We start from the raw sequence: 25,977 nt of genomic DNA, 5'->3' as shown, positions 1-25,977 counted from the left end.
TTACACTCTTTAATTTGTGGGTATGTACTGTGTTTATGTAGACTCAGTTCTTTGGGTAGTTTTCCACACAACCACTGAATATGTTTATATTCTGCTTACATCTCTTGTACTAGAGAAACGCTACATAACCCATCTTTAGCTGACACCCTTAGACATTCAGTTAACATTGTGAACCTTTTTTAACATGTTACTACAAATTTTACTGTTTTTCTTAGAGATTCATAATATGTAAAGTCGCCACACTTGGTAGTATATTTTCAGATTCATCTGAATATAAGGCTATTGTCCTGAAGCCTGGTTTTTCTTTCCTTTTATTGGAAAATATTTAGTAAAATATTTAAAAATAAATAATAAATAATAAAAATAAAAAATAACAATATTTAATAAAAATGCATCTGGATGTCCTATCATGAGAAAGATGGAATAAATGTAATCACATCTCTACAAAGTGTAGTAAAACAGAACAGTGCCAATCACTTAATTATAACCAACCCCAGTTGTTACACATATGATGGAACATGTACTAAACCACTTTCACAAATAACAAATAGGGAATCAAAAATAAAAACAATCGTTCTAAAATTAAAAATGAAGCATAAGTACACATTTCCCAAAACGTCATGTTTATTTACACAAATTAAGAAAAATATCCAGAATGGAAACATCTTTGAATATAACACTAGACATATTTAGTACTCACGTTCTCAGCTCTCCAAAGTTTATTCTTGCATGTACCTTACACAGTATTAAATGCTTAACAAAGAATTAAGAACTTTGGTGCATAACACTTATCTACAATATTTCTGAATTATGTACAGAGCTTTGTGAAACAAAAAAATTTCACAAAAAAAATATAGCTATTGTGCACTGGTGTAAATGGTAACCAAGCACAATGATTTTGTTAGATTACACATTTTCCCATCTGACCCATTTACATGAAGATGCATTGATGAGCAAAAATACCATGAACACTGCCTGTGAGGAGAATGAATGCCATGTTGTACACTAATGATGCAGTAAGCAGATTACATGTATAGCAGATCAGAGATTAAGAAGGAATTGTTCTACCAATTAGATAGGTTGTGAACATGTAAATCCAATGACGTAAGTGACTTTAGCAAAGGACCGGCTACAGTGGTATTGCAGTTGGGAACTAGCACCTCAAAAGTGGTGAAGCTGGTTGGCTGGACCTATGCTACTGTTGTGAACATCCAAAGAAAGTGGTTGAAAGATGATAAATCCATAACCTTATGAAAAGATGTAACACATCTATACCTCATTACAAATCTTGGAGATCAGAGGCTTGTCTGCTCTGTAAAGCTGGAAACGTGGCAATATGAGACATATCTGATGACAGAAAATAATGCTGGAGAGGCAATACACATTTTAAAACACACAATTCAGTGTACATTTTTGAACATAGGGCTCCACAACATATGGTCTCTGTATGTTTCCATACTAACCCACCAAATTTTTCAATTGCAACTGCATTGCACAAGGGATCATTGATGCTGGAATGAAGGTCAATGCTAATGACAACTGCCAACTGTCAGGACGTGTGACATTTCTTGTTACACCAGGTGAGATGCCACATCCAGATATGCAGTCATGTAGGTGAATGGCATCAGATCGAGGGCCCGTTATGCTATGGGGCAAGTCACATTGGCTCCTTTGGGACATCTGGTAATAAGTGAAGGCATCATGACAGTTGCAGACTATGTCACCTTTATAGCAACTACATACATTCCTTCATGCCTGATGTGCTCTCCCACAGTGAAGGCAGCTTTCAGCAGGTAACTGTCACATGTAAAGAACGACTACACAGTGGTCTGAGTAGCATGGTAACTAACAGTTATGTCTCAACCACACCATTTAGCTGATCTGAATGTGTGCAGTACAACTAGTGCGACATACATCCAGAAACATGAAAACGACATGTCAAGTCCATATCATGTAGAATTGTTCATGTATTCCAAAAGTGGACAAACATGCTATTAAGTAGATTGTTATATTTGTTGTTACGTTTACAAATGCAGGGTTAATATGAACAAAACATACATGTACACACTATTAATGACACACACAGCAGATCTCTTGAGAAAACATACATTAGTTAAATAATGCCATAATCACGTTTCTCCAGTGTTGAGTTTACTAGTCTTTGTGCAGGAAGTGCCATGGATATATTTTTGATAACATTGTTTCTAAAGTGCAGTTATGAGTACTACATAATGACTATGTCTGGAATATTAAGCAGCAAGTCATCACATTTCCTTGGCCTTATACTGAATATTGCATTGTACTTATGATTACTGACGAAGGTAAGGATTTATCACAATTCACAATCTTCTTGTCTCAAGATCGATAGGAAAGAGCAGCAGTGTTAATGACAAAAACAGATTTGATTCATGTCTCTGGAGTATTTAGTAATACAAGTTCTTGACATCACAATCTGTAGATATGGATTTTTATATTGTCACATTATCTTATACCACTCTATAGTACACATCATTGCTCATTTTTTTCCACAATTCTACCACATTTTAATATTATTTCACAGGAACTGCAATTTATTGTCCCCTGTTACATCCATTACTTTATAGGCCTTGAGGGCACAAACCAGGAAAACCTATTTGTGTAAACCAACACTTACTTGTAGTTTCTTTCTGATGTGAATTAATGCATCTGTCTTGAGAGTACCCAATTTAGTGAAACTTTTGTCACAGACATAACATTTGTGAAGTCACCTTCCAATGTGTTCTAATGCATGTGTCTTGAGATCGCCTGACATAGCAAATGATTTCCCACTAATCTCACATCTGTGAGGTTATTTTCTAATGTGAATTAATGCATGTGTTTTGAGAATGCTGGATACAGCACAAGATTTCCGACAAATCTCACATTTGTAAGGTTACTCTCCAATGTGAATTAATGATAGGCCTTGAGATTGCCTGCCCTAGCAAAAGACTTCCCACAAATATCGCATTCGTGGGATTTCTTTCCAGTGTGAATTAATGAGTGCCTCTTGAGAGCATTCAACAAAGCAAAGGATTTCCCACAAATATTACATTTGTAAGGTTTCTTCCCAGTGAAAGCAAAACATCTCCCACAAATCTCACATTAGTGAGGTTTGTTTCCAGTGTGAATTAATTCGTGTCTCTTGAGATTGCTGGACCTAGCAAAACATCTCCCACAACTCTTACATTTGTGAGGTTTCTTCCCAGTGTGAATTAAAATGTGAGTCTTGAGATAAGCCCTAGCAAAAGACTTCCCACAAATATCGCATTCATGGGATTTCTTTCCAGTGTGAATTAGTGTGTGCCTCTTGAGAGCATTCAACACAGCAAAGGATTTCCCACAAATATTACATTTGTAAGGTTTCTTCCCAGTGTGAAGAAATACATGTTTCTTGAGATAACCTGACAAAGCAAAACATCTCCCACAAATCTCACATTTGTGAGGTTTGTTTCCAGTGTGAATTAATTTGTGAGTCTTCAGATTACCTGACTGGGCAAACGATTTGTCACAAATCACACATTTGCGAGGTTTCTTTCCAGTGTGACTTAATAAGTGTTTCTTGAGATACTCTGACCTAGCAAAAGATTTGCCACAAATCTCACATTTATGAGGCTTCTTTCCAGTGTGAACTAATTTGTGTCTCTTGAGACTATCTGACATACGAAAAGATTTCCCACAAATCTCACATTTGTGAGGTTTCTTTCCAGTGTGAATTAATTTATGATTCTTCAGATAACCTGACTGGGCAAACGATTTGTCACAAATCACACATTTGTGAGGTATGTTTTCAGTGTGAATTAATTCGTGTCTCTTGAGACTGCTGGACCTAGCAAAACATCTCCCACAACTCTTACATTTGTGAGGTTTCTTCCCAGTGTGAATTAAAATGTGAGTCTCGAGATAATCTGCCCTAGTAAAAGAGTTCCCACAAATCTCACATTTGTGAGGTTTCTTTCCAGTGTGAATTAAGTTGTGAGTCTTGAGACTCCCTGACTGGGCAAACGATTTGTCACAAATCACACATTTGTGAGGTTTGTTTCCAGTGTGAATTAATTCGTGTCTCTTGAGATGGTTCGACCTAGCAAAACATCTCCCACAAATCTTACATTTGAGACGTTTCTTTCCAGTGCGAATTAATTCCTCTGCCTTGAGATGACCTGACTGAGAAAACGATTCCCCACGAATCTCACATTTGTGGGGTTTCTTTCCAGTGTCAAGTAATTTCTCTCTCTTGGGATGACCTGACCTACCACACAATTTGCCACAAATACCACATTTGTGCATGCTGTCTGCAGTAAGTAGATCACCCTGGGTCCTGACATTAACAGCTGTAGACAAAGTTCCATAGTCACTTATTTTGTCAGCATCATTTCCCATAGGTGTGTTACACATGTCATTAGAGGACTTCTTTGAAGGTTTCCAAGTTTCCTTGTATGAAGACCACACATTGTGTTCTGTAACAGAAACTTCTGGCAAACTATCCAAAAGGATACTGCTTTGATGCCCATCACTATAGCCATATTTTTCATGGATGCCAGCAGTTAAGACGTGATAATTCTCACTCATTCTCAGATGTTTTTTCAAACTAAATTTACTGTCAAATATCTCACAACACCACTTACAAACATACAAAGGTGGTTGCATGCCATCAATGTGCATAAACACATGCTTTATGAGTCTGTATTTTGAAGGAAAGCCCTGTTGGCAGAAATTACAGCTATATACATGTAATTCCTTTTCCCTCGCACTACAGTCATATTTGGTAGCAACTGAGCATTCACTATCAACAGTCACATCTCCTGTATGCGTACCAAACTCTTGTGTTGACTTCTCCATATCTATCACAAATTCATCCTGGACCAGTTGATGGTGACACGTTTCTTCACATATGCCACACCTCCCACCAGTACTCTGAGTCAATCTGAAGAGTGAGGAGCAGAATGTTTATATATATATATATATATATATATATATATATATATATATCAAAGAAACAATATTTGAATGTCCATAAATCCAGTACTATAGGGCACAAGTCATAAAAGTGCATAAGAAATCATATATTTACTGTTAGCAATTTAAAATTATAATAGTCCACCAGAAGGAAAGAACTGATGAGGTAAAAATGGTTTAAAACGAAAATAACCAGAGGAAATTCAATAATGATTAATCTGAGACACTGTCACTTTGATTTGAAATTTTTAGATCAGCATTAAAATAATTGCATGTGTTACAATCTTTTTAAAATACATTGCTACAAGTCGATAGTCTACACAAATTTATTAAATTTATCAAAAGATGTATCACTTACATGTTATAATTCAAAATACTTAAGTTCAAGGCATTTAAGATTGAAATCAGAGAAATAATTTTTAAATGTTCCTCTTCCATTATCTTAGCTTGTTAAGTGCCTTTTCTTTGTTTTGCAGACACTTTCACCTCTGGCAATGATATATTTATTTCACCCAGTAAACAGATTTTTTTTGTTTGATTCCCAGTGATTCAAGAACTAGTGCAAGCTTCAATATTTTGATTAGGTATCTAGTATGGATGTTAATTAGGTGGATAATGACTGTTCATGAACAAGAACATTGTCACAGGAATCAAGGGGGAAAAACTGCAAACTGATGAATGAATGTACACTTGCAGATGGTTTCAATCTAAGACTGCGTTTTTGGCACTGCAACTTATATGAAGCCTTGAACAAATGGAAATACTGTCTGAAAGGATGGAAATGGTTGTAAATTTTCCAGTACATTTGCAGTGAGCCTTTTTTAAAAGTTCTACATCTTCCCAACATCTGGTCATCTGGCATTGCAGAACACCATTGACTGAAGGACACACACATTAATGGCCACATCATCACCATTAAACACTGCAGGCTGACACTTCATACTGAGTGGCAGTGATAACAGCTGATGCATGAGCTACCCCTGTACTATCTGGGTCCCATTATTCCACCTGCAGTTAAACCCTTTCCCACAGATCAAAATTGTGATGTGTTTCTGGTCCCCAGTATGTGGAACATGTTGGAAATAGAAGATTACAGATACTGAAAGCGTGCCTGCTCCAGTGTTATCTTTTGTTCTGACTGTAACTTTTCACTTTTTTGCAATGTGTTGGGTATATAGTTCTGTTTGGCATGGGTCTGGTAAATTTCGAGTGTTTATAAACTTGTAATTGGGATCACACGATTTTTGAACGTAACTGAGATCATGGTGTGTGTCAGATTCTAGAAGTTGACAACTGAATCACTAAATCTTGTTATTTATTTTTAACTCAATTAGATACAACATAGGAAAGTGAAGTAACTGTATATTAATAATTAAGAAAGAAATCGGAAAAAATATGCAAGTAAAGTTTCAAACAAATACCTTTCTGTTTCTCAAAGTACTAGAAATGAAACTTACAATTAAAATTTTATGCTATGCCAGTCAACCATAAACAAACCAGAAATTGAAGAGAATATGTGGAAAAGTTCAACAATAAATAAATTTTGATGTTAGTTATTTATCAATTGTTTTAGAGACCTCCATGTAAGCATTGTGTAGGTACTGGGTACTTGTGTCAAATCCTTAATCTTTACTGCACAACAATTTTTGTTGCAGGTACATTCATACACTATTCATGCAGTGTCAATGGAAGTGCAAATATATTTTATTGACACACATACTACACCCTGGACAATAACACTGCTAATGGTTTAGACCACATATGTTATAAACGTTGGCACTGCAGATGTTACCTCTACTTTATTCCTTTGTTGTCTCGATTCTCAAACCAAAGAGCTGTCATTATGAACAAAAACGCTTTCTTACAATGTATCTATCTACTCTGGTACCCCTCCATCTGACAACTAGTAAGGTCGGGGGATTAATAGGACATCTCGCCACCTTTACTTGGTCTTTCGGCTGAAGCTGGTTGCGAAGTCCCACTGCATATATATAAGCTAGTATTGCAATGGGGTCACCACTCCCGAAGACTACCAACCCCCTCAATAATCAATATAGTTGAAGTACGGTTCTTTTAGGCTCAGAACTCATGGATGATGATGTTTGGTTTGTGGGGCACTCAACTGCACGGTCTTCAGCACCTGTACGAAGTCCTACTTTTTACACATTCTATTTTTTTACACAGTCAAAGGTAGCCACTGTCACAGATGATGATGAATAAATGATGAGGACAATGCAAATACCCAGTCACTGGGCAGAGAAAGTCCCCAACGCGGCGAGGAATCAATCCTGGGAACCCATGATCTAGAAGCAGCAATGCCAGCTACTAGACCATGACTGCGGACAGAACTCATTGAGAATAATAAGTCTGTTCAGGCTGGTTTGAATGGTTAGAGAGACGTGGGACACACTGCATATTGTAAAAAACACTGGCAACAGTCACCATAGTTATTACATTGTAATAACAATAAACACACACTGTTGATAAAAATTCCTGCTGAGTAGCAATCTTAGAACGAGTTAGGTATCTCTGCAAGACATCATAGCAACTTCATTATGACTCTACTTAGGACAAAATTGTCTGAACAGCACCCTGTTTTCATGACAAGAAGTCGATCTGGGGCGTTTCAAGTGATTATATTTAAACTGACAGTGTTCTGGGTGCTGCAGTGTGGGCTCTATACTTTGCAGGATGCTGTAACATTGTAGGGTGTTCATTAACTGGTATCCTCACCAAGTACACTGAAAAATAATTTTTCAATTTCCGCCACCAGGTGAAAATATGGCGCTGTAAGCAGTGAGAATGAGGTATCAGTGCAGGAAAAAAGAGGAGAAACGATCAGACCAATGATAATGATGGTTCTGATACGTGTATTAGGATATGATCAGAAGTTACATGTTCAAAATGGTCTACTGAATTTACAAAATGCTGGTCCATGACATGACATGGTTAACAGTTGCCTACAGCATATCCAGTTTAATAAGGTTGATTGTCATCATATGATATCCTTCTCATCAGGAGTATCTGGATACATCCCCAAATAATCTTTCACATATCCCAACATCCACATGTCACATCAGTTTAGGTCAGGGGATCTCGAAGGCCACATATCTATAAACTACATAGATATAACGTGGATGATACTGAAGGTTTCATGAAACCAATTGTTCACTCAACAACTGACATATCATGCCACCCCATCTCACATCAAAATAATGTCACAGACACTATTATGTTCTTGAAATGATGGAATCTCGTCGCATAACAAGGTCTTTATAAGGTTCAGATGTGACTTGTGAAATCACACCACACTGTCACGTAAGCAGAGTGGAGTGGATGTTCCTGCACAAGATTTGGGAAGACAACCCCATATGTGACAGTTCTGTGTATGCACAGCCCCATGCAGAGTAAAATATTCCTTGCCCATCCAAAGAATATTCCCCAGCAAAAGGTCACTCATTTCCATGCATGCCAAAAATGAAAGCAAAGTCACAGCGTTGTATCCTATCATGGGTTTCTTTAGTCATGGGCTTTCTTTAGCAACACATTCTGAGCCTTAGAGAGATACTAGTGTAAAATGTGCCACAAAATGTTTTGAACTGTTGATTGGGATGAGGCACAGTCAGAGGCAGAGTGTGAGTGTGAGTACTCTAGCACTCACTGCAGAATTTGAGCCATCTGCTGCATGGTCGGTTGTACTAAAAGCAACTTGAGCAACCACTATGAGTGTTTGCTGCACCACTCAATTCACCTATTTCTTCAAATTTCTTGATTGTATTCTTCAACACATTTATTTCAATAATATTCCTCCAATGCAGTGCCACTGGTCTGATAAAACAAGCGTACCACTAGTGCACAGTGTTTCTTGTCAATAGGCACTTCATTGCATATGGAAGGCTTAAGCCTTAACTAGGGGGTATACTTTGGCAAGAAAAAATTTCCCAGATTTCCCAATTAGAAACGCGCTTTCTAGGCTCAAAAACTTTTTACTGGATGGAAGTACATTCTTCCATGTCAAAAGATGGTATCATTTCCCTAGGAGCTGTAAACCATATCAATCCCTTGAATGGTTATGGATTTATAAACCTATGCATAACTTCCTGGAACTTTATGAATCTCAACCTAGCAAAAATCAAAGCATTTTTGAAAGATCTTTGATGCACGGAAACATGTACACTACATATTTTTGTATCACGTAAGTATAAACACAATTACATTACGCTAGCTTCCAAAGCACTGAAATCATGATTGTGGCATGCTTTTGCCAGCCAAGCATTGCTCGTCACATGATCTCGCCAAAGATGGCACAAATATGCAGAGCATAGGCAATGATGTAGTCAGCCAATGACAACATGAATGTTAAGATGTGCAAACACACAAACGGAAGAAGTTAATGATTAAATTAATATACATCAGTACAACTACAAGAGAAGCTTAGTGTTGATATATAATATTGACTTTTCAAAAGTTTTTGCTGTTTTTTTCGAGGTGTGGTTAGGCGGGACCCTAGGAGCACCAGCTTCAATTTTAGCAGCTTTATATTTCTGACAAGCACGATTATAAATGTCACTGATGTGCACTGGACACTTCGTGGGTTACATGGCTGTTTACATGTTCTGTACACCACTGACTTTTCCCACAGTAAAGCTTGTTACATGTGAAATCGCTCAAGGACTTACTTCAGTCTTGTTTTTGAAAAGGCAACTATACTTTTTGCCAGCATTAATGCATAATCTGTAATCAATGAAAGAACTATAATAATTATGAGACACTAAACTCGAAACTTGGTCATTTTTTGTGTGTATTATCTTTTCAAGATATATGAAATGCAAGTGTGCCAACAAAATTTAAAATTATGGCATAAATTGCTGGTATTTTGAGACCAAATTTTTCAACATTGCTGGTCCTAAGCGTTAAGTCTTGAATGGGAATATAATGCTCCATGATTTAAGGAATTCATCTCACAGTCTGACACGCATCATCATCTTACATTTACGTTGAAAGGAACACTTCTGAAACCTACATTCGCGATATTTCACCATCTTCTGTTAGAAATGTAAGCAGCTGTGACGTCACTAATCAAAATCAGCCCAAGAATGAAACATACTGAAAGCAGTTTGTTGTTAGAAAATAATGCAGAATTTTTAACATCGATGTCTGCAGATGCCTGTGTGTGCACTCGTTTTGTTGTTTTGAATGGCGCATTTCCTTTGCAACAAAATATTTCTTTTGGTGATATTCCCTCGTTTTTGTTTTATTGCTGCAGTACTACCCTGCAATAGCGGGATAATGTAATTTTTTTATTAGTGTATCAGGTCTTAGCAATCAGAATTACAAGAATTTAACTTAAAAATAAAATAATAAATTACTGGAATTCTGAAACATCCCTAATCCGGATCTGAGCAGATCCGAGTACTTTTTGTGTGGCTATATTAAAGACAACGCCAGCCTGGCTGGTTCCCCTTATTCCGCCTCAGTTACACTATGTCAGCGATTGTTGTGCAAACAAGCTCTCAACGTATGCGTACACCACCATTACTCTACCACGAAAACATAGGGGTTACACTCATCTGGTGCGAGACGTTCCCTGGGGGTCCACCAGGGGTCGAACCGCACAATAACCCTGGGTTCGGTGTGGGGTGGCAGAGGGGTGGACTGTCGTAGTTGTGGGGTTGTGGACCACTGCAGCTGCAGTGGGGATGGAGCCTCTCTGTCTTTCCTAGGTCCCCAGTTAACGTACAATACAATATTAAAGACACGGTGTACAGCAGTAACCCCAAAACCATTACTGAGCTGAAAACCGACATTGAGGGGGTCATCAACGACATTGATGTTCCGACACTTCAGTGGGTATTGCAGAATTATGCACTCTGGCTGTATCACAGCATCGCCAATGTTGGCAGGCATATCAAACATGTCAATCTAAATCAGAATATCTGTAGAAAGGTTTACATGTGGAATAAAGTGTGTAAACGCTGTAGTTTGTAACTAATTTACGATTTTTTCATACAGTTTAATAATTGTCACCTTGTATCTTTGCTAAGTGACAGACTGGGCACTGGACTAAGTGCTCCATATCCATCACTGCTACCTGTGTTTTTACTGAGCAATTCAGTTACAAATGTTGGTGTGGCTTTCTGCCCTAGTTGAGAGTGAGGTTATTATTTCCTTTGTCATAATTCATAGGAAGTTGAAATCACTGAATGTTCATCATCCTTTCCCCACAGTATCTCCCTGATATCCTTCACACTCTGATTCTATCATGGAAACAATTTGTGATAAAGAGAAAAATTAAGGGACCACCCATTGAAGCTTTCCGCATTTGGTGAGGTTTGTATACTGGAGAGTGTACATCATCCGTGTGGGTACACACACACACACACACACACACACACACACACACACACACACACACACACACACACTTTAGAACCTTTTACTCTAAATATCTAATTAAGTGTACAGTCCCTGCCTGGTTTCATGATATTACACTACATTACATTACACTACATTAAATTACATTAATACTCGTTCCCCAGATCATAAATATGACATTTTGCCATGTGGAGCTTGTGAGTTTAACTTTAGGTTTCTTTACACAACGAATATTTTCTATTTACAATCACTATTTTGTAATTAAAAATTCATCTGCTGAGTAGACGATGCCATCATTCATAAATTCTTTTGATTTATTTTTAGATGCTAGTTGGCTATCTGTCAGACTTTTAATGCTACCTGGTAAACGACCAAACAATTTTGGGGGAGCACAATTCATCTCTTCCTGTGCCACAGTCAGATTTAGCCCACTGCACTTTTCTGTTATCTTTGAGCCGGCCGCAGTGGTCTCGCGGTTCTAGGCGCGCAGTCCGGAACCGTGCGACTGCTACGGTCGCAGGTTCGAATCCTGCCTCGGGCATGGATGTGTGTGATGTCCTTAGGTAAGTTAGGTTTAAGTAGTTCTACGTTCTAGGGGATTGATGACCACAGCAGTTGAGTCCCATAGTGCTCAGAGCCATTTGAACCATTTTTTGTTATCTTTGAACTGTGGTTCATCATTAATAACAAATTCCATAAGTTAATGTACATATTGTAAATGTACTGCTGATACCTCCAATTCCCTAAGTATCTGCAAGGTGATCTTGGGTGCTCTCCACCTATTATTCTGATTATGCACTTTTGTACAATGAATACTTTTTCTCTTAATGATGAGTTAATTTACTGATATGTTTGTCACCAAAATTTGCAATAACCCTTAAAGCATAAGATGCTGAACTGAAATGTTTCATCAGCTCATTGATGCGTTTCTTCCAGTTAATTTTTCATCAATGCACACACCCACAAATTTCGAATATTCTGCTTAGCAACAGATTTCTGTTCCAAATCTATATTTATCAATGGTATTATGCCATTTACTGCACAGAACAATATATACTGTTTTCTCAAAATTTGTTGTGAGATTATCTGTAGACAACCACTTCATTTCCTGAATGACATAAATCACAATTTCCTCAGCTAATTATTGTTTGGGTATGATTACTGCATCATTAGAAAAATAACTAGTTTTGCATCTTCATGAATGTAGAGTGCCAAGTCATTAACATATATTAAGAAAAATTTGGGGAACAAAACGAACACTGTGGGACATTGTTCTTGATACCTCCCCAGTTAGAGGACCGCTGACTTTACTGTTACTGTTAATTTCTACCTTCTGGACTCTTCCACTTAAATACGAATTAAACCGTTAGTGCATGTCCAACTCACAACAGGCTTTCAGTTCTCTGCTGGAAGTGCTATCAGTTCCATGCGAGCTTTTACTTTGAGCGAATTTATTATTTTCCTAATTTCAGTTGAGGTGCGTTGAATTTCAATTCTATCAAATTGCACAGATACTGCTTCTTCCATGTACATCCTATTATTTCCTAATAAACACCTGGATCCTATTTTCTTTACACCATTTACAAAATGATTATTGAAATTACGTCTTACTTCTGGTTTTTGTTAAACTTTTCATTGAGTTTGATAGAAATACAGTCTTCCTGTGATTTCGAATGTCCTGTTTCCTTTCTAGCAATATCCCAAACTGTTTTATTATCAGAGGTGCGAATCTGAGACATTATGCACACAATTCTTGACTTTTTAATACCTTTTCTTAATACAGTGCAAGTTTTTTTGTAATACTTTGCTCTTTCTGGATAATTATCCTTCTGGCTGTAAAATAAATTTCCATTTTCTGCATAAAACATATTCTTATCTGTTTACTAAGTCACAGCTTTTTAGATTGTTTCTTACGATTACGTTTTGTTTGATTCCTTAGGGAAATTATTTTCGCATTAAATTTGAAATTGGCATCAGGTTCCCTGTAGATCTCATCCCATTCTCTTGCTAGCTCTTATCAAATATATGCTTCTGTCCAGTGTGCACACTGACAGTGACTGTCAAAAAATCTGCAAAGCCATGTCAATAGCAGCATGAATTAAGCAAAGCATTACCATATGACCTTGTCTGTCTGGTACTCACTGCTTACAATGCTATTCGAAAGGCACCCGTGGTGGAAATGACACTGCGGCAAAGGTATGAGCTTAGAGATATCCACTAAGTCAAAATAGGCCAAAGAGTGCTTGTTGGCATTCAAAAAATGGAGTGAAGATGAAGGCTGTGAAAACTGGCATAACCCTCTCAACCACCACTTGTCACTCTATGATGTAGAGCAGCACAAACTTTATGCAAGGAAGCAATCTTGTTGCCTTTCACAAGTTTCCTGTGACAAGTTTTTGCAAGCCCAGTGCATGTCTTGGCCAAGTGATACATGATGTAGGGTCATTGCGCACGGGTTTAACAAAGCAGGATGGGTGGAACAGGAACCAATATTGACATCGATCAAGTTTACAATACTGAGTATGACCTGTTAAAATAGCATCTACAACGAATTGTACAGATGCAGGCTTGGTTGCTGCTTTCATGTGGGCGGACAAAGAGAGATAGAGAGAGAGAGAGAGAGAGAGAGAGAGAGAGAGAGAGAGAGAGAGAGAGAGAGAGAGAGAGAGAGAGAGAGAGAGAGGCGACAGGGGACAGGGAGGGGGACAGAGAGAAGACAGTAACGGAGCTAGGGCCTGAGGTGCACAGGATGAACAGGGGATATTTGAGCGGACGTTGGAAGGAAAACAATGACAGGACCTTCCTGCCTCCTCCATGTGCTTCTGCTGATTGTACATGTAGCAGCTCCTGTTCCAAGTGCCCTCTGCTCTGCATTCACAGGGTCAAAATTCCGCTCAGTTGAGATGCATGTCATTTTTCACTGATATCAGCGTTAGCATCCATCCATGAACACAACCACACCCATGGCCACTGCTCCAGCAACTTACGGAAGCACACACTGCCCTGTTCTCCTTACATCTCTGAGCCCATCATGTCATATCACATTACTACAACTAACATGAATTAAGTGTTGCGTACGTTTGAATTGTTTAAAATGCCTGTCCATACAACGAACGTTTAAGTACTAATGTACCTGAAACTCTTACTATGTTTCGTTACTATTGTGTCAGTAGTGGGTGGTACTTTCTTTTTTAAATATCTACGTACAACTCCCTCGCAGCATTTGCATCTTGATAATAACTGATGAATACGTCTACTACGTATTATACACAGTTAATACACTTTTTGGCCATGGCATGCTGTAATGGGAGTGGTGGTGATGAAGATACTGAAGCAACTTGCTGCTGTTGCTGTGGTATTCCAGAAAATGAAATGAGGGTACAGTTGGTAAATATGTGAAGAGCAACTGGCTTTGAGACAGTTAGCCACACCACCTAAACGTCCTAAGCCAACGAGCATAGACGTATGTAAGATGACGATGATGGCTGATCTATATCTACATTAGTATTCTGCAATTCACAATTAATGGCCTGGCAGAGGGTCATGGAACTATCATTTTAATCTACTTCTCTACCATTCCACTCTCACTGCGTGCAGGGAAAACGAACATGTACATCTTTCCATGTGAGCTCTGATTTTTCGTACTTTACTATGATGATAATTTCTCCCTACGTAGATGGGCACCAATAAAATACCACACTGATGACAAAATTCGTGTTTGAGATTTCATGAAAAAGTCTTGCTGTAGTGAAAAACACCTTTGTTTTTTACCACGACCCCAGTTCATGTAGCATATCTATAGCACTGTCTATTTCGCGATAATACAAAACGAGCTGTCCTCTTCTGAATTTCTTTGATGAGCCCTACCACACAGTAATACTCCACAAGAGCACAGACAAGCCGTTTCTTTAGTTGACCTGTTACGTTTTCCAAGTGGTCTGCCAAGGAATCAGTCTTTGGTTTGCTTTCTCCAGAGCATTATCTACATGAATGTTATGATTTTATTTATTCGTGAGTGTAATTCCTATATATTTAGTTGAGTTCACAGCTTTTAGGTTTGTATGATACATATATTGTGAACGAAATTTAGCACATTCCTTTCAGTACTCAGGTGGTTGACTTCATAACTTTCATTATTTACAGTCAATTGCTATTTTTCACATCATACCGATATCTTTATCACTTCACAATTCGTTTTGATCATCTGATGACTTTACAATAAGGTAAATGACAGTATAATCTGCAAATTATCGAAGAGAGCTGCTCAGATTGTTTCCTAAATCGTGTATGTAGGTCAGAGACAAGAGAGGGCCTATAACACTTACTTGAGAAACGTCAGATATTACTTCGATGGCTTTCTGTCAGTTATTACGAACTGTGACCTTTCTGGTACAAAATCACGAATCAGTGCACACGACTAGGGTGCTACTCCAGGGGCACACAATGTAATCGAAAGTCACTTGTGAGGAATTGAGCCAAAAGCCTTCTGTAAACCAAAAAATATGGAATTCATGTAATGTCATTTGTCCAAATCAGCCATTACTTTGCGAGAATACAGAGCTTGTTATGTTTCACAAGAATTATGGTTGTCGAATATGTGTTGGCTGTTTGTCAATAAATGAAGTCTTCAAGGTAATTCATAATGTTCAAACAGATAATATTTTCCAAAAACCTATTCCAAAGCGACTTTAGTGGAATATGTCGGCATTTCATTGGATTACTCCCATTTCCTTTCTGGGTTCTGGTGTAATTTGTGTAAATATCCTGTCTTCGGGTACCTATCTTTCTGCAGTTGAAGAGTTGTACATGACTGCTAAGTATAGAGCTATTGTATCAGCATATTCTGATAGGAATCTGAGTGGTGTACAATCTGGACCAGAGGCATTGCTTTTCTTAAGCGTTTTAAGCTGCTCCACTACGTTTAGGATACCCACTTCTAACTTACTCATGTAGGCAGTTATTCTTTATCAGAATTTTGGAATACTTACTTTGCTTTTCCTGTGAAGGAATTTAGGAAATTCGCCTTCACTAACTCGTTTTAGTAGCACTGTCGTCAGTAACTTTACCATTGTTATCACGCAGTGAAGGTATTAATGCACCATGTCAGCTGTATACTTTACATACAACCAGAATTTCTTTGGGTTTTCATCCAGATTACGAGACGGAGTGTCGTTCTGGAAACTATTAAAAGTCTCTCTTATTGAAATTCGAGATAAATTTTGAGCTTCTGTGAAACTTCGCCATATTTGTGGTTTTTGCATTCTTTTAAATTTGGCATGTGAATTTCATTGCTTCTGCACCAAAGGGCTGACTTGTTTCGTGTCAGCACCACCTCTTAATTTGACACATATCTCTCAGTTATTACTTATTTTACTTTAAAAAACATCTGGACTATGTTTAGAAAGATTTATCTGGAGGAGTGGAAACTGTCTCTTCGGAATGTGTCAAGCGAATTTTTATCTGCTTTTGCAAGGGCAAAAATTTTGTGTTTATTTTAGTTAGTTTCGATGTTACAGTGTTCACTCTTGTGAACTCTTCATGGCTACAGAACACTGCGGTCACTAATCCCTTTATCTGTTATGCTCCCTGTTTGGTCAGGGTTATTAAGATATCAATGATGTTTTCGCAACCATTTACACTTCAAGTGGGCTCCTGAACTCATTGTTCGAAATAATTTTCAGAACGGTTTCTAACGACGTTTTATGCCTACCACTGACATTAAACATTTATTTTCGCCAATATATCAAGGGTAGACTGAAATCCCCACTAACTATAATTGTACGATTGGCATACCTATTTGAAATGACAAGTTTTCTTTGAACTCTTCAACTGTTTCATCGAAGTCAGAGCGTCGGTAAAGGGAACTTATTAATTTACTCCAGTCGGTAGGTGTAAACTCCACCCGTACTAATCATAATGTGTTGACTTTCAGTCAGCATCTTCATCTTCATTAGTTAAAACGTCTGGCCTCGGAGGCTGTGGTCGATCTGTGAAACTACTTCATGACATTTCATTGCCAACTGCAGGCAACAACTTCCGAGGTGAGTCAACGACTGGGTACCAGGCTGTGCAGGTCCCAACATTGCCTGTCCATGACTGATTTCCAGTATGATAATGAGTTCCACGAACAAGCATAAGGCATGGCCACGGGCATTCCTCTGAGTCCAGCTGTTGATAATCTTTTCATGGAATTTTTTGAACAGGCGCTGCAGTCTGGCAGTAAAACCCCTTTAAAGTGGTATCGGTATGTGGATGAGACTTCTGTGATATGGAATCACAGTGAAGAGAACTGTATGGTTTCTTGGTGTGTCTGAATAGTATTAATCCAAGGATACAATTTACTATAGAGGAACAGAGAAATGGACAACTAAATTTTTTGGATGTATCAGTAATTAAACAGGCAGATGCGAGTCTAGGGCAGAAAGTGTATAGAAATGAAACACACACTGAGCATTACCTTCATAAGGATTTGAACCATCATCCCAGGCTGAAGAGAGGTGTTATTAGAACACTGGTGGATAGAGATAGTGAGATGTGTGAGCCAGTATTTGCAAGATGATCTAAATCATTTGCGAATGACTTAAGAAAAATGGATATGCTGACAACGAGATATATCAAGCACTTCATCCCAGAAGGAAAGTGTGTGACAACATTCAGCAAGAACAACTGTCAGCTGGAAAAGTTTTTGTTCCATTTATTTATTAATATATACTACGAACCGTATTGGGAAAGTTCTGGCCAAGTTTCTAGTTGAAATAGTCTTTAGATCCACAAAGAAGATTAGTGAGTGGAAACATAGGCTTCTGAGGCCGTCGTCACAGCTAATAAAATTCTTCTGGGTTTGAGGCCGCATTGTCAATTATAAAATTTTGTAGTTGACAATGCGACCTCGAACCCAGAAGAATTTTATTGACAATGCGGCCTCAAACCCAGAAGAATTTTACTGACCAAGATTAGTCAGTGCTTAAGATTGGCAAAAGACGCACGACACCTCTTAAGCAACTCCTGAGGTGTATGAAATTCCATGTGGCTGTGGGAAGGTTTATATTGGAGCAAAGATAAGAAGTGTCGATACCTGCTAAACTGAACACAAAACTGTCAAATGGGATGTACCGACAAATTAGCTGAAGTAGAACAAGTTTTTAAAGATGGTGATCATGAAATAAAATTTAGTGAGACAAGAGTATTCGCCAGAACACCAATTATTTTGCAGGTATGTATACGAAAACTATAGAAATTCAGGACCACCACAATAATTTCAACAGAATAAAGGAAGGCTTAAAGTTAGACAGGATATGGTGGTCCACTTTGTTCCAACGACGTGACGATCGATTACATTCAATCCAGAATAATGACATTAGTTAGAGGTAGACTTACAGTCGGCCCCATGTGACGTATGGTGATGCCCTCTATATAAATGGGATCTCCACGACCTGGCTGCTATCATTGACTCACCTCCGAAGATGTTGCCCGCAGTTGGCTACGAAACATCAGGAAGAAGTTGTTTTACAGATAGACCACAGCCTCTCAACCCGTATCTTTTAATTGATCACCTGTACTACCTCACAGGAACAATCCATTTAAATTTCACTACAAGGTAAACTATTTCGAATACCAATGAACACTACACCACCAACTGTATTTCAACTATTCTTTGTGAACATGGTTAGGTCTCTTGAAAAATTTCAGCTCAACTTATTTCCATACATTTATTGTGGTTGTATCTACCCTCTTTCGGTGTTGTACTTGCATCCTTTGAAACTGAAGACATTTCTGCACTTACCTGAGACTCTCTAACCTAAAAAAAGACCAGACTCCTCTACACATTCCCCATACTCGTGGAACTGCTTCCTTTGTATAGTTGACTCCTGACCCACTTAGCAGAACTCATAAATTCACCACCTTTTGGCGCTAGGCGACGTATCTGCAACCTACACAGTTGCAGAACAGTCTGGGACTGATTCAGACCTTCACTCCACTCTGCACCAAAGAACCACTTTCAGTTCTGCCCAGGATGCTACAGATGGAGAGCTCCACCTTCATCTCACAAGCAAGACTGGCAGTCTTTACTAGTAAGTCGCCTGAAACCAGAGACAACCTCTTCCAATCCGATGTGGCACATATTGTTAGCACCCACGTGAGCCACCACCTACAGATGGCTATGCCATGCTTTTTATGGCATCCGGAAGCACCCATTTCTTATATGTAAATACACCTGCCAGTATGCACACGGAATGCACAATGGATTTCTTCCCCGCATATGCAGTCTTATCTCTAAATAGTACCATTATACACTTATCAGATCTTTCAATTACCAATAATACTACTCTCTTAGAATGCCCAGTCTTGCATGTTGACAGGACTCCTCTCGAACATGGCAAGTGACTTCATCTGGCTCATCAATTTCATTAGCCATAGAAAGCACCCAAATCTGTTCATCAGACGAAATAAGCAGGCTCTCCAAATGGCACCGTGGAAATTCTTTCACTGCCACCCACATGCAGGAATGACTTCCCACTCAACCACAAGTGCGAAGTCAATCTCAGAGTGGGCTGTGTCCAAGGTGACTGCAACAGTGGACCAATTGGTAGACAACACTGCCTGGAGCTGTGAGCGAAGAATCACCAACTTGATTCTCATCTGAACACAACAATTACTATATCTGTCCATACCAGAACTGGCATAGTAAATACACGGACATATACGGAATATAGGAGTTGAAGGTAAGGAACGCTGACAAAATTTAAAACAAGTCGCTTCTTACAAAAACATGTGTCAGCTCACAGTACTCTGATGTGCTACTGCTGTTACTATGAGAGCTACCACTGGATTGGGTGATTTAAGTGCTGCAAGTAACACAAAACAAATGGGTGATGCAATGTAGACAGTGGTTCTATGCACTACACAGTTAATAAAGTGTATAAATGTGTCTGATAAATACACAAATGTGCACAAAATAAGGGATCTGAAGCTAAAGAACAATAATAAAATAATACAATGATATTAATAATAAAATAATATATAATTACAACAGTAGTAGATGTCACGAAAACATAGTTACAGCAATTGATAAATAGCTTGCTCGCTTGTGACAAACATCAAAGGATAACGATGTCAAGCCATGTATCAGAAGTCCCTACTGTGAGCCTGTTCAAGTATTAATGCTGATGAACAGAGAAAATGAGCAAATAATCCTCTAACAATATGTGCTTTCGTTGCAGTAAAGGTGAAGATGTTGCAGCAGCAGGCATCAACATAATGTTGTTCAATCAAATCTACTGTTTGAATACCAGTGGGTGTAAGCATGTTATTGTCAGTGTAATATCGAATAGGGATTTCTTGAAAACCATCGATTTAGTGATGACAAAGTAATATTCGACTTGGATGAATGACATTGACCATGCAATGTGTCAAAGCAGATTTCAGCATTGTTCCACAGAAAAGTTTGCTCTCCCCTGATGTTACTGAGTCATCGTATGATCTCTGTAGGGGATTCAGTTGGTACAGTTAAAATATTTAATAACAGATGGAGCACACATCTACAACAGCAGATTTTTAACATTTTAATGAAATGCGGTACAGGATAAGCTAGGGTGTGGGCAAAGATGTCAGTCACATATCCTCCAATTCAACGACACATTGTGCAGTAATCTACTTTTGATAGCTTGCCAAACTATCCACTCATTGGAAACTACCATAGCTCCACTCCACGATGCATTCTGTGCATTGATGGAAGTGGAAATGTATTATTCAACATTACCAGATGTGCGCACTGAATTACGATCTAAATTAAGTTTGTTGGAATACCCAGCTGTAAGGAAGAGTTTATAAAACCCTTCTATTTCAATGTAAATAAACAATTACCACCATAACCAAGTGGACAAAATAGTCTCACCACAAGGGTCTTTAAATGATTGGTCCTGCAATGATGAAGGTAGAAACCAGAAGAACCACAAAATTGGTTCTGTGGGAGTCCACTTAGAGCATGTATATATTTTTCAAAAATTCTGTTTCAGTCAAAATATCAGCTACTGCAGGAGATTTTGCATGGAGTTAAGCACTAACATACTGAACTACCAGCAAAAGCAATGATATTCTACCACCTGAAAATGTAAAACCACACAGCACATTCTTATTTGTTAACATCTCAGTGGAAAATCAGGATATCTGCAGATATTTCTGCTTTGATCGCCACATGCAAGTCAATATATTTTATTTCAGTGAGACATACTTAAGCATACTACAGCTGTTGGTCTGAACTTCTGAACAGGACAATCTGAATTTAAAGCATATTTTCCAAGCATGTGTAGGAGCTCACATGTCACTCAATGAATTCGTTATATGTGAGGACTGCCAGAGTAACTCTCAGTATAGCTTGCTGGTTACAGATAAAACTAGTAAATTGAATGAGGGTCAATAGAAACAAAACTTCAACAAGTTTCTTCAGAAAGGCAATGCACCAAAACGTGCCTGTGTCAGTATATTGTACACTATGTACAAATTTGCGCATGTGCTGCACAAACATTCAGAGGACGCAAAGCAAGTGCGTTTGACCAAAAAATGGAGCCAATCAACACTAAATTAATGGAACTGAAGGTCTTGTTAATGGAGGTGCTACAAATGATGTGTTGTTGAATGCTTGAATACAGCAATGTGAACTGTGTGTCAATGAGAAATTAAAGAAGTCAATGCAAAACTAACGTATGTGTGGAACAACAATGTGATAGCTAAGACACTTCACTCCCATCACCACCAATTGTCTCAAAGTATATGGAAGTTGTAAATTTTCAAAAATGGCTTAGTATACAGCAGCATGTTGGCGAAAAAGTGTAATGTTAAAAACTGAGGTGCAGATGGCAATTTGACAGGAGTTACTTTTGTGAAGGTTAGGTCAACTGCAACGAGACGAGCATCTCTCAAACAATTAGCCAGTGTGGAGATACTGACATCAGAGAACATCATATACAGTGCCGCTATGTGTGGGAAATACGGGAGTTATGCTGACTGATGGTGGGGCTTATAAACCAAACTGCACCTTCCAGTGTGACACCAACGTGAATTCTCTCTCCTGACTTTAAACTGCACGCAAGAATGAAGAGCAACGCCATGGCCTGGCTACTGGGACACATTGCCTATGCTAATTTTGAGATACGACAGTCACGCCATGCACCGACAGGCTGAAAGAGCTGTCAGGGACTATGGATAAAAGCAGAAACAGGAGGAGTAATGCTGAGTTAAGACAGAACATATGGGGGTCATCAGGGCAAAACCATATTTGTTAGGTAAGCACTCAATATGCTTAACCAAGAAGGCAATAAGAACAGGGAACAAGTAATTTCAAAGATTGCCTAGGTTGTTACAGTTAATAATTTCGAAAATATCAAATGTTAAAAATATACCCTGAAACTCTAAAAACATGTGGTCCAATATTATGCATGACCAATGCATGTAAAACCCCAAAAGGATGAACGGAAGTCTCAGAGCGAGAAATAGAGCAATAGCAGCTCCACATAATGTAGGTAAAATAGTCGAAGTTCAGACACTGAGACACTGAACAATCCACCTCTAGTAACTAAATGAAATCATAGCTCGATTATGACTGCTTACAGCTTCAGCTGGTAAAGAGAATGCAGATCACATGAACAAAATATTATCGATCTTACCTGAGCTTAGAAAAATATACATCGTCGAGTAATTGAGGAGAGAGTTGTTCATGAGCTTTACAGACCTGCATGCAGAATATTTCTGATAATATGAGGAATGGATTATGTATGGTAGGCTGATCTCAAATACACAAGACTACTAACAATCAAATAATGGTTTCTCAGGGTCACAGACACATTCCAATTTCGCTTGGGCCTTACCTTTGAAAGGAAAGATAGGGAAGGAGGTTTGAGAGGTTTCTGAACAATTGTTGCACACAGGACTAATCGACTGTCCAACAACCTTGAGACATGATGGAAGTGAATTTTACGACAGGCAGTTCAAAACAGAATTGGAATGATGTGGGATAAATCACTATTCAACATTCTCCCATTTGGAAGCTAGTATTGCCAATTGGTTGCACTGAACAATTAAAAACCGAACGTGGAAGCAATTGATCTTCAACATATGTGCAAATGGCTGAACATACAGCCACAAATCATTGACAAGTATAATCACATTATTCACCACAGAATTAAGAACAAACCTACTGATGTCACAAATGAATTACGGGAAAGCTTTGAACCCAATATTTTCCTCATAGAGCTGGTCATAAGATGTCGAGGGAACAGGACTTTGATGAAATGGGGTAGTTTCTCATCAAAGCTCAACAGCTGGGTGAACACTCACAATCCTATGTAATATGAACAGCAAAGCTCAAACCATGCAGTAGTGGGACATGAGTGCTAGGAAACGTATCAACAAAGTTGGAGGTGGTATTCTCGAGAATCTGCCATCAGAAGTTTGTATCTCTGGATACAATTTCTGTATAGCTGGAACAAAATTGAAATAGCACCTAGCTTATGGTGATAAGGGCTTTAAGGTTCTGGACAGTGTATGCAAAGAGGACAACACTGCCTACACTACAAATAAATCTCATCATATTGCAGACCAAATGCTCACTCATTGATAAGGCTGTGCAAGTATGTCATTGATAAGGCAGTGTTTGCTTGAACTTAAATTGGATACCGGACTAACCTTCAAGCAATACTGAATGCAGCTCACTGCATACTAAAGAAGAAAAACCTATGGGATGTTTAAAAAATTGGTATATATGAAGACAGTAACTGTTCTCGAGAGAACAGATACTGTAGATGACTGTGCAGCTTTTCCCTGGAATAAGTGATAACTGAAACCCTCAGCTGCTGACAGGTGTTGTTGATATACCTCGATGTGGACAGCTGAAAATGCGTGCCCCGACCGGGACTCGAACCTGGGATCTCCTGCTTCTATGGCAGACGCTCTATCCATCTGAGCCACCGAGAAGAATAGCGCTACCGTAGGGACTCATCACTTGCACACTTCCCGTGAGACATTCCCAACTGTCCACAATTCTACCTATGTAATGTACCTTGTAGACATTTCCAGTGAAAAGCTGCACGGTCATCTACAGTATTGGTTCTTTCGAGAACAGTTACTGTCTTCATATATACAGTTAAAGGCTACCCAGCCATTGACCTTCGTCTGTGCGAATGCGCACAGATTGCCCAAACTCTTATGGGAATCGCCAAAGTGTGCGCGAGTAATGAGTGAATGAGCAAATGTCTGTAAGTTACAGCCACTGGTTTCATTAGATAGGAGAGCTGAAATCATATTTCGAGCAGTACAGAGTGCCCGAAAATGCGAAAATTAATTACAAACAGCAAAAGGCATAATATGACCATGGAGGCCATCGCTATCATTAAAGGCCTATCTTTACAAAACAGGAAATGGCTTGGGCTGTACATTTAAAAAAAGGCCCACAGCAATGGTACTGGAAAGAAGGATTAAAAACATAAGAGCTGCTTAAACTCGCCAGAAAATTTAAAATAACGAGATTTCACAGCGTTTTTATGTAGGATACACTGCCTGAGACAATGTGGAAATACAAGAAACGTGGAACTGTCAATTTGGATGTTGTTTGGGATACGGAGCTCTTTGTGATTTAAGGCCACCTGAAGAATTGTGTTGTCACTTCACCAATAGGAACCAGCTCCTGTACAATGTTCGACTCTACCATGACATCAGTTGATACCTCTGAAGATATTTCTGCATGATACTTTTCCTGAAAATTGCATAAAAACAAGAAGTATGCAAGTCTCCACATCATCTGAATCTACGATGTAACGACGTTCACTCTAATCCTAATTGATATAAATTGAAAGCAAACTACTTTCCTCCAACATATGAGCATGGGGTAGTGATGTGCTGCATTGGCTGGTCTGGAAACACACAAAAGCATGGCTAACGTCACTGAATTAATAATAAATTGCATCTAGGGAATGGGGAAGTTGTGGCAATACCTCCTGGCTCTTGCGACACTGACAATTCATATGCATACTTGAAACATTTTCTTAAAGGATTTGAGGTACATGCAAACATTAATATGTTGAAATCAGAGATAAAAGCAAAACACATTGAGGACCTTAGTCACAAATATTCAATAGGATGGCTACTAGGTGTCTCGAAAGGTCAAGTGATGGTGCATAATACTGATAAAATTTTTTTAGTTATCAACCGGTGGCCATATCACCTGTCAGTACAATTCGTGTAGAGTGTAATAATATTGCAACGGATTTTCTAACTTGACAACAGATTAGTCCATACTATTTATGCATTTTTTCCTACAGTGTGTCCTGCCTATACGAGTGAAGAAAATGAAGTCCATAATGAACATGGGCTTCTACATGAAGGTTCACAACCATCAGGAATGTGGCAAGTATCGTGAAGTTACACTGCTGAAGCAGAAGCCAAAAGTGAACTCCGGGAGGTAACGAAGGAGTATGGCGTGCCCCATACTGGCAGACAAGGGAGTCATTGAATAAGAGGGAATAGGACAAGTGGCCAGGTGTGAAACGGCATGCCTATCCAATGAGGACATCATGCCAGTATGACTAGCAGCTCAGCGTCTTCTGCATATACTCTCAACCGGGCTTGTAAAAAGCCGCC

General features: G+C 38.7%; 1 protein-coding gene across 8 annotated transcripts in view; it reads right to left on the bottom strand.

Annotated features, from left to right (window-relative positions):
- The window catches only part of LOC126427086 (zinc finger protein 99-like), a 146,540-nt gene that overhangs the window by 21,304 nt on the left and 99,259 nt on the right, over positions 1-25,977 (bottom strand). For 6 of the 8 annotated variants that reach the window (XM_050089263.1, XM_050089264.1, XM_050089265.1 and 3 more), the window contains one exon: positions 738-4,939. The exons of 1 other annotated variant lie outside the window; for it this stretch is intronic. In XM_050089263.1, coding sequence (XP_049945220.1) covers positions 3,121-4,939 — 1,819 coding nt within the window. In that variant the 3' untranslated portion in view covers positions 738-3,120. Of the gene's footprint in view, positions 1-737; positions 4,940-25,977 lie in introns of those variants that run through there. One more of the 8 variants, XM_050089269.1, reaches the window with a different exon arrangement.

Source organism: Schistocerca serialis, chromosome 11, assembly GCF_023864345.2.
Source record: "Schistocerca serialis cubense isolate TAMUIC-IGC-003099 chromosome 11, iqSchSeri2.2, whole genome shotgun sequence".
Lineage (NCBI taxonomy): Eukaryota > Metazoa > Arthropoda > Insecta > Orthoptera > Acrididae > Schistocerca > Schistocerca serialis.
Note: the sequence above shows the minus strand (reverse complement) of the source record. Positions and strands in the feature narration are given on the sequence as shown.